The sequence below is a fragment of the Corvus kubaryi genome, unplaced genomic scaffold, assembly GCF_017639235.1.
Source record: "Corvus kubaryi isolate FWS band 111438036 unplaced genomic scaffold, C.kubaryi_AGA036_p1.0 74, whole genome shotgun sequence".
Classification (NCBI taxonomy): domain Eukaryota; kingdom Metazoa; phylum Chordata; class Aves; order Passeriformes; family Corvidae; genus Corvus; species Corvus kubaryi.
This window is the reverse complement of record NW_024582061.1, coordinates 10,413,509-10,429,455: the sequence shown is the minus strand read 5'-3', so window position 1 is coordinate 10,429,455 and position 15,947 is coordinate 10,413,509. Positions and strand designations below refer to the sequence as shown.

Below are 15,947 nucleotides of genomic sequence, written 5' to 3'. Positions count from 1 at the left end.
TCTCTGTGTATCACCCTGCACCAAAAGGTTGGCGTGGTGTTGGCTACCCCAGTGTGGTGGACATTTATGGACACAAGTAAATACTTAGAGTGATCACCCAGAAGTGCAAGTTCCCAGCAAGCCAGTGCCTCTAAAGTAGACCAAGGACAGCAGGGTTTCAGGATTGTCTTAGAAAGAGGCTGTGTACAGCAATTGTAACTTCCCCAGAACCACAACAGCTCACGCTGTTGTTAACTTGCGGCTTAAAAACACATTTGACAGATTACCTAAGGAAGCTGGGTGTACATTCAAGCCCCAGTGTAGTCACCTGTTGTGTGATGTGGATGGCAGTAGGCAGCTGAACTCACTTTTTTACCTTTTGCCCTCACTACGTTTCTCACTTTTCCAGCTATCATAGTTTTAGCTCAAGGAAGAAATGTGCATTTTCTGTTGCATGCCTTAACCAGCAGTTCCTTGGAAACAGGTGCCAGTCCTTGAAAATTCCCTATTTTGGCCAAGAGCTTTGAAGTGGCAGGATGAAGAACATTTGTGCCTTTGAGGTGGGAACGTGTTGTGGGCCATATTTTTGCAGATGCAAAGAAATAAATTGATATGTTAAAACCAGCACCAGTTTGGTGTGTTCTGAATATGGACAGAAAGCTGGAAATTGATTAAAAGAAAAAGGATGACATCTGATTGTCAGAAGGCAAAGGAGAGCAACCAGGTCCCCAGCACCACCTGTGACAGTGCTCTGTAAAGAGAGAAGAAATCTTGGGGATTCCCTCTGGCCCCACTCAGGCAGAGTTCATGACACAGCCCCTCTTTGCAGTCCTTCACCACCTGCAGTGCTGATTTGTATGAGTGAGGAACATCTTTTATCAGAGACTCCCAAAAGCAGTTCACCCAGGCTGTACAGTTTCTCCAGGACTGTTTAGATGTGCCTAGAGAAAAGCAGCAGCTTTGAATTGCTTGAGTGTGGAAATAAAAATGCAGTTCCCTTTTGTGGAGGGTATGTTTTTCTCTTCTTGTTAGATTTTATTTAGAAATGGAGGGGACACGGTGGGGGTGTATTCTGCTGTCGCAGTAGACGTGTTTCAGTGTGGGCAGAACACACTCAGCTTGTGACATAGGATTGGCAGTTCAGATCCAGATGTTGTCCCGCATGTTTCCCCTGGCTGCATCTGCATGACTTCCACTGAAAACCATGTAGTCACATGTATGCTTTGGAAGAACTCATCCTACAGATTCTTGAGTGCCATTTGGGATGCACTTGGCAAAGATGTTCTAGCTTTGGTGTACAGTGTCCCCAGGGTGAGTTTACTCGCACAGTATAAAAACTTGAGAAGCAAAAATCCTGTGGAGTTGCGCCACCTTTTTAAAGAGACTTCCCTGGAGTAGGGCTGCAGTCCCATGAATCCCACTGAAGACTGATAGTCTAAAAAAATTACATTAGTATTAGAAAAATACTCATTTCTTTGCACTTCATAGTTTGTAGGGATGGAATGTTTTGTCTTGATTTTGTGTTACTTTTTCTTGATACCTTTACATATCAAATAGTTTTTTTTCCTTTGTAATGGCTACTCCTGTTTAGTTTTGAGTAGTTCTTACTACGTAACTGGAAATTTGTGTTTAGGCTGTTACATCTTACTTTAACTGGAATAAAGTGTTGGCACATTTGAACAAATGCTCTGAAGAATCCTTTGAAACAAATGCTAAACCTCCTTGGATCCCTGACATGGTGGTTTTCAGGTCCACTTGCAGAAATCCTCTTATTGGCCACGTGTAGAGCAGGTGAAATGAAATGAGAACTAAAGAATTGAAAGATGAAAATTATTGGTTTGCATTTCCAGATATATTCAAATGTACGCACTTCTTAAGAGCTCTGTAGTGTTCCCAGGAAAACTTCTCAAATGTTTCCATCCCAAGGCTTCTTGGAAGGTGGTTTCCTCATCCAGGCTGTTGGAAGGTTTTAGTGCTGTGCATGATTTAAAAGCAGTAGCTGCATATTGTTTGTGTTTCAGGAAAAACTTTTTTGTATTCAAGGAGAATTAGTGCTGTGTTATATTTGGCAATGCACAGCATTCTTTTGGTCCTGAAACACAAATCTGAAAGAAACTTGACTAAAGAAATAAAAATTTTTAAAATACTGCTCTAATGAAAAAGCAGGAAGCTTTTATCCTTGGACTTGAGGAAATAGGAGGAAGAGTTGTGGATTAGCCACTGTCAGTAGGAATTCAGCATAGTCACCAAATACAAAGTAGTTCCAATTCAGTGCAGTGCAGGTAATGTGAGCATCCACAAACTTCTGAACTGATTGCTGGATTTGTGTCCATGCAGTCCTGCATAAAATGGTTTCAGGTAAGTTGCTTTGTATTTTGCATGGAACACTTCCTGTCAAGCATTTCCATGGATGATTTTCATCCTGACATTAATTTCTGTCTTTGGGCTTGATGGTGGCACAGGAATCTCCTGTTTAGAAGATCTGTAGATGTGCAGCCACGTATTTACATTACTGCTACATCCTCCTGTACTTCAATGCTGTGTGGGAGAAAATTTGCTGGGACACTGGAACTGATGTTCCTGCTTTTGCAGAGTAGAACTGCAGTGAAGTCACGAGAAGCTTTTTGTTGCTTCCAGCATCACTGACACAACATTGCCTACAATAACCTTGCTCTGCCAGGGAGCAGAGTGCCCTTTCCTGCAGCTTAAGGAGCACTCAACACTAGTGCCAATGGGCATTATTTAGTCTTCTTAAGGAGGAGATAACCTCTCTTACCTAACACATTATCACATCTGTATAGGATGTAGTTTTTCTCAGCTAAAGAATGGTGGTTTCTTCGTGTATTTGAGCCCAGAGGGTTGCTACATTAGAACTTGCATATTTTTGAACTAATCTGACTTAAATACACAGTATGTTGAAATGCCGGGAAGGGGAAACAGTCTAGCAGAGGTGGCTTTGCAGGTGTCTCCCTTCTGTTCTGCCATTTAGACAAAGCAGACAGAGCTGTGGAAAACCTGAAGAAGTACTCTAACTTTTGCTCCAAAAGGCATGCTGTCAATGTCATACTGTCAAATTGGACAGGAAAAGTCACAAGTCTCCTAGAGCTAAATTTTTTTCCAAGCAGTTTGCAGACTTGGGGGACAATACTGCATTGTTTATGCTGTGGTTTATTTCTGGAAGGTTGTTGCAAATTAGGAGTTGGAAATCAGCCCATTGAACATGTTTGATTGTGGGACAGAAACCTGCAATGAGTTATGAATTCCACAACAGCTAGTGGTACTGCAGATACCACAAAATAAGCAGAATCTGGAGTGTAAGGATGAGAGAGGGTGATTGCTTCCCAAGAACGCCTGTATTCCATTCCTTGGCTGTAATTAATGACAGTAAGTTTTTGAAATCGTTTTTGAAAGTTTTTGTAATGGCTTTATCAAAATTCCTACAGAGTCCCAGTACAGAGCACCTTTTCTTATGAATTCAACCTCTGTCTTTTGTCTGTGTGTTTCACGTGAGTAGGGAGCTGTGATGCTTGCCAGTTTTCGTTCCTCTAGTGATTTGGCCAAGTGTAATCATTGTAAAGTGCAATTGCTTAATATGTAGCTCGTTCACTAAAACCCCAAGGATCAAGGCAGTGAGTAATGTGAGTCATTAGCAGAGCAGTGGTATCTGAAAAGATGAAGAGTCGTGCATCAAGTATCAATCCATTTAGTCTTGAATTAAGAATTTTTTCAAAATCACTAGTTGGATGTGATGGATATTGTCTCAAGGCAAATTAAAGTGGTTACCCTGCAACGCTGTGCTGCTGCTAATGTTTTTCTCCTTTGTTATTAGAAGTGCTGCTCAGTTGCATGTCCTCACTGCTCTGTTTGTCTGTCTGAGACACTTGCAAACCAGCAGCTTTCCCAGGTGCCATCTTCATCTCCCTTCCCTTTCCAGGAACTACATACCTTCATGCCTGAAATTCAGAAACTTCGTCCAGAAAACATTAACAACTCTGCTGATTTAGTCAGCAGTGCTGAGGTTCAAACTTGGGTATTTCAGTCACACTTTTTTTTTTTTTTTTTAACCATCCAGGTTTCAAAATTTTTCTTGCTTTTTTATTTTTTTGTACTAAATCAGAAGAGCTGGAATAGGTTTTTTTCCTCCATCTCATTCCAGTGAGGAACTTTTTGGTCCTGGAGAGACAGTAACTATAAATGACTGGAGCATTAAGATTTCCATCATTGTTTGGAGCTATCACCTTACTTTTTAAATGCTTGGAAATGTGCAAGTGCCTACACCAGCTCAGTGCCATGAGGTTGTATGTAGCAGTCTGATGGGGCACCCAGGTTTAGCACAAAAATGATTTGTGTATGCTGAGAAATCAGTGGTTATGCTTTGCCTCCAAGGTCTCCTATGGGAACAAAAATGACAGGCTTCCTGAATTGCAGTGAAGAAAACCCAAAGAACAAAACAAGGCATGTGCTGGATGTTTGTGTAGCTCCCTTGAAATCAGCAGGGGTTGGACAGCATTGCACTAGTTGGGGTCTACGATTAGAGGTATTAAACTTTGAGGGCTATTATTAAGAGCATGAAATAATACACAGTAAATGAGAATATCAGTCTGCAACTCTGCTCATGGACCACTTATGAGGCACTGTACTATACAGTCATATATATTTAATTTGTGCATTTGTATGTTTAATTTTTGCATCAAAACCAGACCACGGCCTTCTACTGTGACTCAATTGCTCTTAAATGAGGGGTTATAACCCACAAGCTGTGCTCCTGTGTGCTCCCTGGCTAAAATTATTCCAGGAAATGTAACAGCAGACTACAGATAATCTTCACATTTTAGAAATCAGGTATGTACAATCCATTTCTGCATACTAATTTCTGTCTTTATATCAATTTCTCAAGTCTTTTGGATGCAAATTTTTAATTCAGTGCTTTCTGTAACTGTTGACAAGCCCCTGGAACATTGACAGTACCATTAGGGCTTTTCTCCTCCTTTTGCAGGGTGGGTTGTTTTGCATTGTACTTGTGATTGCCCACAGGATCAGTACAGCACATAGTGTGTACCTTGGAGAGTCCCTTTAAAAGAGTGCTTTGGGGTTTTGCACTGTATTATGTAGGAGCATGTAAGATGTTTACAGACAGCCTTGGAGCCTGTGGAACACTGCCACCTTGTTTAGGGATCCCAGACACACTGGGAGCATCAGTGCCTTCATGAGAGTCATCACAGGACTAAGTTTTTCTGAGGGACTCCATCAAATGACATGAAAAGAAGCAGCTGTAGATCAAAGCTGACAATGCCGTATGTCAGAACAGGTGATGCAGTAAAAAGCAACACTGTTATGTTAGATCAGAGTTTTACAGATCTAGTTTTAGTGATCTAGAAAAAGTATACATTTCACAGCAGAAATTATCTGTAAGGTACTCCATTTTTATACCTGATTTTGTGGAGACGTGGGTGTCACCTTCGAACACAGGCACACAGAATCCTTGAGGGCACTACGTTGTATGAAAAAATACGGGTTTTTTTCCTTTTCTCCCCAGTTTGCTTGAGCTGGGAATCCTCAAAGGAAACTGCGAGAAGCAAAACCTGAGGTTTAAGTCTACTTCAATCCTTGAAGGTATAGGTCTCTATTTTGGAAAGAGTGAAGAATGAGCAAGCTGTGCTTCTAAAGGCAGGCTTTAGGAAGCCCCACAGAATTGCTCAGTTGTTGTGAAGCTCTTTGTGGCTGTTGCTCTCTTAGGACATTAGAACTTGCATCATGTGCTAAAAACTCAAAAGACATGCAAAAGCTATGAAACATATCCCCTCAAAGATGAAGAGCAGGCACTTCTGTGTTCCCAACCGAGAGAAAAATGCCCCTAAGTCTGGAGAACTGTAAGATCTGCAGAAGGCAGACGTGAAGGCAGTAAGTGGAGGTTTTTTCACAGTATCTTTCACATTGCTTTCAGAGCAATGAACATTTTCTGCTATTAAAATGAATGTAACAGGAAAAAAATTATGTGTGTAGGTAGAAGATTTGTTGTACATGAGTGATTGCGGTGGTTGAGCTGTCAACTCACTGCTCTTTACATTTTGGTGTTGACTGAGATCCCTTTGTTTCTGTAAGTTTGTACATAAATGAGAGGGACTTTGCTGTTTTGCTTGGTTATTGGGGGTTTTGTGGAAAGAATTTGATCCAATGCTGAGATCTGAGATTTGTCATGTGAAAATTACTTTTGTTTAATTGCTCTATATTGAAATGTTGCAAATTAAGCCCTTCCCTTTCAAAACTTACTGTCCTGACATGAGCATCTCTGTTCAGCATTTCACCCTGAAAGACTTCTTGCCTTAAGTGATAGGGAAGGGTGTATTTTCCTCAATGTCTAACTTGTCCCTGTTCCTCTTCATGGGGGCTAGCTGATAAGAGACAGCTGTCCATCCCTTTGAAGTGGCCAAATTATCCCGATCAAAGTGTCTAATTGTTCCAGAATCAATTGGAAAAGTTTTAAACTGATTTCTGTCTTTTCTCACTCATGAAGTTACACCTTGATGAGCTGATGGGAGAGTATAATTATTATTAGCAGATAAAGATCTTTAATGGTGCTTTTTAAATTTAAAAGTAACTTTTTATGTTTCATTTCAGTTGATCTCTAGCAGGTTTGCTAACCTTGTGTCAGTCTAGGTAGGTTTAACTCTGATTTGTTTTAATAACGGATAGAAATAAAACTGGTGCAACTGCCCTAAATCAGAGTTTGGCTGCAGTGAGCCAAACCCTCGTGCAGGAATATGTGTTCTTTGAATCCTGTTTCTAACAATTTGGGTTGAGTAATTCCTTGCCAGTATAAGCTTTATCCATATAAACCAGTCAGTGAGAGTCTTTCAATCAATAGGAGTATTTATTATCATCTTGTATAAATAGGAACAGTTTTGTGCATGCATCAGATATGCTGGTTTAAACCTGCTTTCCACAGTTCAGCTTGGCTTAGTTTCTCAGGCAGGTGGAAGCTGAGTAAGTACAACCAACATTCAATTCCTGCAACACATCTAAATGGCTCTGGAAAAATTAGTTTTACTTTCAAATCAGCCCAAACAATCCCTAAGTTTCCATAAGAAAGTTTTCCCATGTATCAGTTAATAGACTTTTAAATATCTCAGGTTAGTGAGTGAGGAGGACTTGGTAAAGTCAGTGAATTACCTCCAGTTACTGATGTAACCTGGCCTATAGCTTAGTAATGGCTCTGGTAATGTTGATGCTCCAGAAAATAGCTTGGTGTGCCCACTTTCTGTGTCAGAGCCGAAGGTGTGTCATGCATCTTTGTGCACATTGAGGCAATGTGCTATAGGCTGGTAGCTGGTCCCTCAGCCTCTCCTCCTGCTGTGCTCACAGCAAGCACGAGAGGGCTCAGGGAAAAGTGGGCGTTTTTGCACTGTGGCACATATATGGTGGCTTGCAGGGACTTGCCTACCCCACACCTTGGCTGGCAGCTCCAGCCTGCCAGAGAGGGTGAAGCCTTGGCAGCTGCCCTGCTTAGATCTGGCTTTTTTTGGCTGCAGGTGTGTTCCCTTTCTTTTTGTGTTTCTTAGCAGGTGTTAGAAATGCTTTGTCAGTCTGCCTGCACCTCACTGCTCCCCGGTGCTGCTGCTTGCTGGCTCTCTCTGCTTCAGGCCACCAAGTATTTGGGCTCATCAGGCCGGAGTTTCGTGATCTTGTCCATGCAGAGCAGGATGAGGGTCAGAAACCAGAGGCTCCAGCCGACGGCCGCTGCGATCCACCCGTAGTCGTCCATGCCCGAAGGGCAGCACGTGGCCGCTTGCCTGCAGAAGTTCACGTCTGGCGGAGGAGAAGTGAAGTGAGCTCATGGGAAGCCAAGTACATGGCAGGCTTCCTTCACTAGAAGGCAGATGGCTCTGCCTTGGCATCTTTCCCCTAAACGTGGCTCTTAATCTGGTGGATGACTCTGGAGTAGTGGTGGGATCTCAGGTTTTTTGGGGCTGGCTGTTTGGGAAGGACGTGGTAGGGCAGGGGAAAGAGGTGCTCTTGGGAATCTGTATAGTGCCTACGGGCAGGCAGTCTGGCAGGGAGCTTTAGGACACACAAATTAGCTATCAATTAGTCTGTTCAAAGCTATGAGTCTGTCTCAATATACCTAAGATATCATACCATGGCAGTGGAGGAGTCTTAGAAATGCATCCTAAAGGTTCACCCACAATGGAAGCCTTGAGAAGAGATAAATCCCTTCCCAGGACAGGCTCTCAGTCACTGTGTAGGCTCATCACCTGGCTTTAACCAGGTAGTAATGATTTATGAAGACTTACGAAGACACGCTGGTTTGTACTCAGTTGTTGAAACATTGGAGGTGCCTTCAGCTGCTGCCAGAAGGAAAGCACAGGAGAAAAGGTAAGTGGGATTAGAAAAGCAATGTTTGGCATCAAGCAGGAAAATCTGGAAGCCATTGGCCTTGCTGAAGTCTGTAGGGTGGAAACAACTTGGAGAAAGGAAGTTCCTGCCCCTAAACACTGCTGCATTAGGGTATGCTTCCTTATGCCACCACTTCTAACACCGGCTGCACACTGGCTCAAGCAGCATCCCTAAGGAGCAGATGAATCCCTGTACCTCTGCCTTGGTGTGACCCTGGCCTGAGCCGTTTGCTCAGAGCTCACATAAACCACAGTGCTTGCCCAAGCTACAGGGGCAGAACAAGCAAGCATGGAAATGGGAGAGACCATTCAGTGGCATGGGGAGATCCATGGCCAGCAGGCTGTACAGCTGCCTCCTTTTACCCTTAGAAAAATCCCAGGGTGCACAGAGTCTGGCAGAGCCAAGGGCTGAGCCCATCTGCACAGCCTCAGCGGGTCCACCAAGGCCCCAGGAGGAAGCTTTGGCTTTGCTGCAGGTCAGAGCATCTGAAACTGCTCTGGCTGGACTCCAGGTCGGACCAGCATGGTAACCAGCTCAGGTTGGAAAATACAACATCCAGAAATAAGTAATGAGGGAGAAGCCTGGAGCTTTGATGAAGGTTTTCCCTCTTTATCCTGCTTCCTGCCCAGAATCAGCACACACACATGCACTCTGGCACAACTCTGTGGCTGGTGTCCAGCTCTTCAAACCTGCACACGGTGCCACAGGCCATACCCTCTTTAGTACTCCTAAAACCTGCCTTGCCCCTCAGCGTGCTCCCTGCAGCACGGTGGGATCAGACCAGGACAGCTGCAGGATGCCTGCAGGGGTTAAAGCACAGGCTGCCCTGGTCCCTGTGCATCAGCACCTGTCTGTCCCCTGCTACAGAAGGAAGGGAGTCAGAGAAACACCTCCTCCTGTGCTGCCGTGAGCAGCACAGTTCATGTTCAGCTGGGGAGAGCATCCCCTGCACAGATAGATGACAAATGGCCTGGGGAGACTCCAGGAGGGAGGACTTCTGCTGCATGGAGGAGCTCTAACATGCTGCTTGTCCACAGGCCAGGAAGAAGCTATGAGATAACTATTTCTAGTCAAGCCATCACTCTGAGCTGGTAATTTGGAATGTAATAAAACTAGCTCTGGCCTGATTTCACCGAAGGCTGCAGAATAATAGCTCAGGTTTCATTTCAGCTGAGGAAAACAAAACAGAATGAGACATTTGACCAAACATTTGCTTTGAGTTTGGCATTTTCCAAGTAACAGAAAATAAACTGAGGTTGTCCTGTGGGAGATGTCCCCCTTGGGGTCACCTGCTGTTGCCCACCTCTGTGTTTTGAGCTGACCCACCATCAGCAATACCAGAGCTTTCCTTATGGCCTCTGCCATGCTCAGAGTGGGTCCCTGGGCAAACTGCTTCAGGGAAGGGTCTCAGTATTTCCCATTCCTCTGTCTGACTCTAGTAGGATTTGCAGAATGACCTTGGCCAAGCCCATAATTAGTTTTCTCAGTTAATAAGTACCTCACAGAAGCACCGGGAAGTATCATTAAAACCTGAGTATGACCTGTGGAAGGAAGTGCTGCAGAATGCCGAGCGCTGGATCGTGTTTATAGCCCTGGCAGCCCAAAGAACAGGCTGTCAAAGCCAGCCCATCTTTAAACAGCTGGCAGGTCTCATCTGGTGCTGATATACCAATGCAGGCAGTAGCCTGGTGGGGAAGGAGCGCCTCACAGGTCTCATTTACATTTTGGTTTCAGGCAGCTTCCACAATTAAGGTGGCACCAAAGCCAGATTTTCTGCAAAAAGCACCTAATAAAATCTAAGTCGGACTACAGTGATCCTATTGGGTGGTATTGCAGGTGGTCCTTTGCCTCAGCAAGCAGGGCAAGGCCAAGTTACTGTGGTTTCCTGTGTCCTTGGCGTTCAGTGGAGCAACCTGCAGCTCAGTCACTTTTACAGTGGCTCTGTAAATAACTGGCAAAAGAACATCCCTTTAGAGTGATGCTGTGATCAGTCATGTCTAGTAATTCTCATTAGCATTAATCAATTCCAACTCTTTACACTTTTTAGGTGAGGCAAGAGAGCCCCCTCATTTTTAAAGAACGAATTACTGTCGGTGGGCAATATATTTAGGTATTGAGAGGAGTGGGGGAAAAGGGCAGGATATCAAAACGGGAGCATAAGAATAGAGAAATACCTGCTGAGCAGGAATCCCAGAGCGCAGCGGTGAGGAAGAGCACAGCGAGGGCTGCCCAGGGCTCACGGGAGAGGTGCTTCATGTCGAGGGTCCTGCTCCCACCCCAGTGACCACACAGAACAGGTCGCTGTCGCTGGCAGATCTGGTGCAGCAAATCCTCGATGAGCTCAGGGAGCCGCGGTGCTGGGCAGAGGGTGGAGCAAGGGAGCTTCCCGCTGCCAGGACACCTTGAACTTTCCTGCTACAACCAGGGAGGAAAGAGAAAGGGCTCTGACCAAAACAGCTTCAGTGGGAGGTGGATAGCAGGAGGTGGCCCCTGAAGGTTAAGCCTGAAGGTTTCTCCCCAGGATATGCTGCAGCTGGAGGAAGGAAAGGCTTCCAGAGCCAGCCCTTCCCAACAGGGTCCCAGGCAGCTTCTGTCTTTTGAGTGTATTTTAGGTCCTGTGAAGATTGTTTAAGAGAGCTGGAAAGGATTAGAGGATTGGGGCAGAGAATTTGTCTCCCAGTTTGGCTATTCTTTTTGCATGTTTGCTGCCTTGACTTTCCGCAGTGATGCTTTTTTGGAACGGCTGTGTGGAGTCCCAAAAACCAGCAGCCTTAGGTCATGCTGGTACAGCAGCTGTTAACACAGGCTACTCAGGGAGTGGGTGCCTTCCTACCAAGAAACGGGGTGCAACCAGTGGCTTCATGTAGGCTGCTGACAGCTACTGCACAGTACCAATGGCCTGGGCTGGGTTATGGGCTGGGATCAGTTCAAGCTCGGGGCACAGGGAGAAGAAGCTACTGCTGTTCTGTCCCTGTGAGCACAGCTCTGTCCCTGCCTCCATCACCCTCTGCAGAGTGATTCTGGAAAAGCTGTTCTTTCTTCTCTGGTGGTTATTGCACCTCCTCCTTGATATGTGCAAAGGCAGAAGCTGAGCTTTCCTGTGAGCATAGCTCTGCCTGCAGACCCGGAGGCTGGCAGGAGAGCAGGAATTTTACTGCAATCCTGGCTGGAAAAGCCACACTGTTGGAGTGCATGTGGTGTTGTCCTGGTCTGATGAGCAGCACACATTGCTGCTCTTCCCCAGGCTGTTGGCTGTGCTTGCTCCTATCTTTGATGCGATGATGCTCTTGTTAGAGGAAACATCAGGCTCTAAATCAGGCAGGAAGGCACTGGGAGAAGTGAGTTCCGCAGGGAGCACACTGCTGGTGCTCTTCTGCAGTGGTCACTCATGGCTTTGGGGATTCAAGTTAGAAGGGAGCTGTCTGAGGCCTGCTGTGGGTGTGCAGACATCTTAGGGGAGGCATGGAGGAAGGCATGTGGGGCAGCAGTCCTTGTAGGATGGAGAGCATTTAACAATTCTCTCTTTTTTTTTCCCTTCCACACAGCTGAAACCCACTGGGAAGGACATAACAGGCTTCCCACTTGAATATCACACACCGGGGTACAGCTCTGCAAAGCTGTGAGGTTGATTTGGTCTCCCTTCATTTAAGAAAAACCTTGACAGCAAAACCCACGTAGGCTTAGCCCTTCCCAGTGTTTCTGCGGGGTGAACCCGCTTGTTGTCCTCACCACCAAAAACGCTCTGCTCCCACCCAGCTGTGAATACTTCCACGATGCATCAGGACAAGGCAGCCAGAGGTTGCCCCAGACAGAGGGCACACTGAGCCACAGGTGAAGGCAGGTCAGCTGAGACGGGCGTGTTTACCCACCTTGTCTCCCTGTTTTCATGTCAACACGCCACCGGTGCTGGCGGAGTTGGGGCTGTGCCGGCTGGCCCGTGACAGCCACCTCCTGCTGCTGCCAGGATGCACAGCCCCGTCCTTCTGTCCTTCAGCTGACACCCGAGGTGTGGCACGAGGTGAGAGCCATGCTCTGCTGGCAGCCGGGCAGGGCTGTGACCCCAGCAGCCACCGCTCTTGGCCTCGGTACACAGGAGAGATGCTGTAAAATGCTCGGAGCTGCCTGGAATTCACCTATGGGATAATCTTCATCTCTGCCTCATTTCAGTGTCTCAGTCCTTTTGTGGAGGTTGCCTTTAATTTGTGTATTTTTATGAGCTACCTGTTGCATCACAACTAAACCTCAACTCTTTAAGTGGTAAAGGGTCTCCGCTGTCTGCCAGTTTGACCTTTCCCTTCTGAATTTCTCACGTTCTATTCCCACTGAAAGTTGACCTGGCAGTTAATTTTGTAAAAGTAAATGAATTCAAAAGTGTTCTGTGCAGCAAAAAATGCTTGAGGGGAAATGAAAAGACAAAACTGCTCTGCTATTGCATGAATGATTCGATTTTTAATGAAATCTCTTTTGAATTTTAACTATTAACTAAATACTCTTTGTCGGCTTCTAGGCAAATGTCTCCATTTTTAAGGGATGCTGAAAATGCATTTGCACAATTAACATAATGTATTTCTTTTCCTTTCCAAAATGTGTTCCCTCTGTGGTTCAGGAAGGGTTGTTCCAAAGTCTCCTGAAGCGGTGAACAGACTGCACTTGGCTTCAGTGATTTTTGGATCGGGTTGGAAATGAAGGCTTTGCTTGATAAGTTCAGACACAATGGGAGCTCTGCAAAATCATCTCCTGACATGGATTTGGATTTGTTTCATTTCTTCTTCATAACACGTTTATATTTCAGTGCTGTGACTGCCTGAAGAGCGATAAGACACTCCAGTGCCTTCCCCAGATTTCTACTCCCGTCTCCCTCCACGAGGGTGCCCCGGCACATGAGGCACAACTGCAGCCCCTGCAGAGATGCGGCTTCCTTTCCTTGGGCTCCCATTTTCATGCAGTTCTCAAGACAAGACTGTTTACTCTAAAATTAGGTACTTCCCCAGCTCTCCTCTTGGAGATTCTTGCACAGTGTGTAGGGCTGCTGGCCAGCTTTTCCTGATGGTTATGAAGGAGGCAATACCTGCTGTTCGATAGATTTTGTGCCACAGAGAGCTTCATGGCTAAGATCCTCTGGTGGCCAAAGTGTGTGTGTATATATATATATATATATATATATATATATTCTGTTTACACAGGGGATTGGTTTATATTTTTCATTCCAAATGAAATCTGATTGCTGCTGCAAAAAAAGCACAAGATCTTAAACCTGCTGCCAATAATGTGTCCATCGGGGAGGGCCAATTTGTTTGGCGTCTTCATTGATGTGGAAAATAGCCATCTAGGATAAAGCTGCCTGTGAACAGGGGTGTTGGTTTTTAGAACTCAGAGAAAAAAAAAAGTCAAAACCACAAAGGTTTTTACTCTTTACGTGAAAGAAGGGGAGAGGGGATGTGCTTTCTGTCACACAGAGGAAAGGAACTCTAGCATTTTGGAAAACTGCACAAAACACAAACTGCCTTTTGTGTTTTCCTGTCCAGGCTGGGAGTGGTATTAAACAAATGTTGAGCCTGTGGCCCTACTCTGACCCCACACTGTTCATCTGGAGACCCCAGTGAGAGGACCTAAGACCAGTCAGGCAGTGGAGGGCTCGGAGAAAGGCTGCCTTCAGCTCGTCCAGGCAGAGCTGCCTGCACCAACAAAGAGCCCACTGATGGGGCTTCTCCAAATGCTGCCTCATGGCCAGCCATCTTCATCTGATCTGCATTAATAGGATTATTATAAAATAATGTTCTTACTTCCACATGCCAGAGGCATGAAATAGGATATGCTTTCTGCTTCTCTCCTCTCCACTTCTCACCTGGGAAGGGTGGGGGGAGGGCAGCAGAGACAGCTTTATCCTTGCTTCCCATGTTTGCTCACTTCTCAGCTAATGGGATGGAGCAACTGGCTTAGTGCAGCTTCCTTTGGCAATTAAATGTGCTTTGGGGACCCCTTCTGCTCCCCCAGCCCCAACAGCTTGTAGGGGAGTAGCTGTGTGAAACTGTAGGGCTGAGTAAGAGCAGCAAAGGAGCAAAGACGAAGCAAACCCTGGTGTCTTCATATGAACGCAGGGGGAAGAATGTGCTGTGGTTCAGAGGTGAGGGGAGTAGCCTGAGAAGTTGTTTCATTTTGTTGTGTCAATATGCACCAGTTTGGAACTGAGTGAGGACTCCTGTTGTTTAGTATCACAGCAAGGGCTGGAAGGCAAAGTCCTTCCTTTGCCACCCCAGCTTCTCCACAGCCCTGCACGGCATTCACATGGTCAGTGGCAGTGACTTCACGTCTGCCTCGTCAAGGAAATTTCCAATTTCCCAGCAGAAGGTGCTGACTTTGATCAGCCTTTACTCCCTTGCTGTGGTAGCACTGATAGAGAAGGCAGAGCTGACCATGGGCAGTGGCTGGTCCAGGAGAAGCACAGAGCAGCCAAAGCGGGTGGGAGCCCAGGGAGCCCTACAGCCAGTTCATCTGCGTGGTTTGCTGAGCAAGATGTAAGCTTTAGGCCCACTTGTCAAAATTTCCTTGTAATTTTAGTATCTCCTTTTTGGGTCACATAGCTCGAGACAGCCAGACTTGAGCAAGCAGCAGGACCCCTCTCACCAAAGCCAACCTTGCGAAGTGGGGCCACTCTGTCCCTTTGAATAGAAAACCCCTCTGCTGGGAAACCCTCTGCTATTGCTCATTTTGTGGCAGTGCTCCCATGGACTAACTGTACCCTTTGTCTCTTTGGGCCAGGATTACTGGGAACCTCCAAAAGAACAGGTCTGAGAAAGCATTTATTTAGGGGTACTTTACAATTTGGATATAGCCATGCATTTTCATTAGTTCTTCTTTTGAGAGGAAATTTTTCTTCTGGGTGCTAGATTTAGCAGTGTCCCAGCCAGACTTTTCATCAGGGTGAAACCCTGCCTCCTCTCCCTCAGTGGCAGATAAGCCATTGGTTTTATGACCGGCCAGATTTCTCTCTGGAGCCCTTGCTTTAGCAGCTGAAGTGGCAGAAAGTCTATGAAGCCCCTTTTCCTCCCCAGCATTTGTTATGTCAAAGGGTGGGAATCAAGTTCCCTGTCAGCGCTGCCCCTGGTTAACAGAGCCCTGCTCTCCCAGCCCTCTCCTTGCTCTATCGCTCTGCCCGTCCCCTCGCGGCAGGAAAATCATTAATCTCCCATTGTTTCCCTGTCCTTTCCCAGACTGCTTTCGGCGAGGAAAAACCAGCGAGAAACAGCGCAGAAGTTTTTTCCACCTCCCTGGCGGCCGATCCTCCACGCAGAGCGGGCGAATGAGGTGCCAGGGGCTGATAGCGCTCCGCGCACGGCAGCTCCCAAAGGCTCTCGCTCCCTTCGGGTGGCCGGGGCGGTGACAGCCAGGTTGTCCCATCTGTTGTCAGTCCCAACAAGCCGCGTGCTGCCACAACACGCCTGGCACCTGGCACAGCCCCGGCGCAGAGGTGGCGACCCAGCCAGAAAGCGTTCGGTCCGGCCCGGTCCACCCGGGGGCTGTTCTGGGACAGAAGAGGTTTCCCTTCTCTGGTCCAGACCAGTTCTGACCTTAAA

The 15,947-nt window shown here is 46.2% G+C and overlaps 1 protein-coding gene across 1 annotated transcript; it reads right to left on the bottom strand.

Annotated features, from left to right (window-relative positions):
* Positions 1 to 6,831: 6,831 nt before the first annotated feature.
* TMEM213 (transmembrane protein 213) lies at positions 6,832 to 10,864 on the bottom strand. The gene is made up of 3 exons (XM_042051286.1): positions 10,548 to 10,864; positions 8,271 to 8,324; positions 6,832 to 7,785 (listed from the first exon to the last, which is right to left on the bottom strand). The coding sequence occupies exons 1-3, from the start codon at positions 10,627 to 10,629 to the stop codon at positions 7,616 to 7,618; spliced, it is 306 nt and encodes a 101-aa protein (XP_041907220.1). The 5' UTR covers positions 10,630 to 10,864; the 3' UTR covers positions 6,832 to 7,615.
* Between the last annotated feature and the right edge of the window lie 5,083 nt (positions 10,865 to 15,947).

What these genes read in the sequence shown, in the direction of transcription:
- TMEM213 (XM_042051286.1), bottom strand. Translation starts at nt 10,629, where the DNA reads ATGAAGCACCTCTCCCGTGAGCCCTGGGCAGCCCTCGCTGTGCTCTTC. An exon ending in CTGGGATTCCTGCTCAGCAG is followed by an intron (nt 8,325 to 10,547) that starts GTATTTCTCTAT and finishes TCCTTCTGGCAG; the next exon opens with CAGCTGAAGGCACCTCCAAT. An exon ending in GTACAAACCAGCGTGTCTTC is followed by an intron (nt 7,786 to 8,270) that starts GTAAGTCTTCAT and finishes CTCCTCCGCCAG; the next exon opens with ACGTGAACTTCTGCAGGCAA.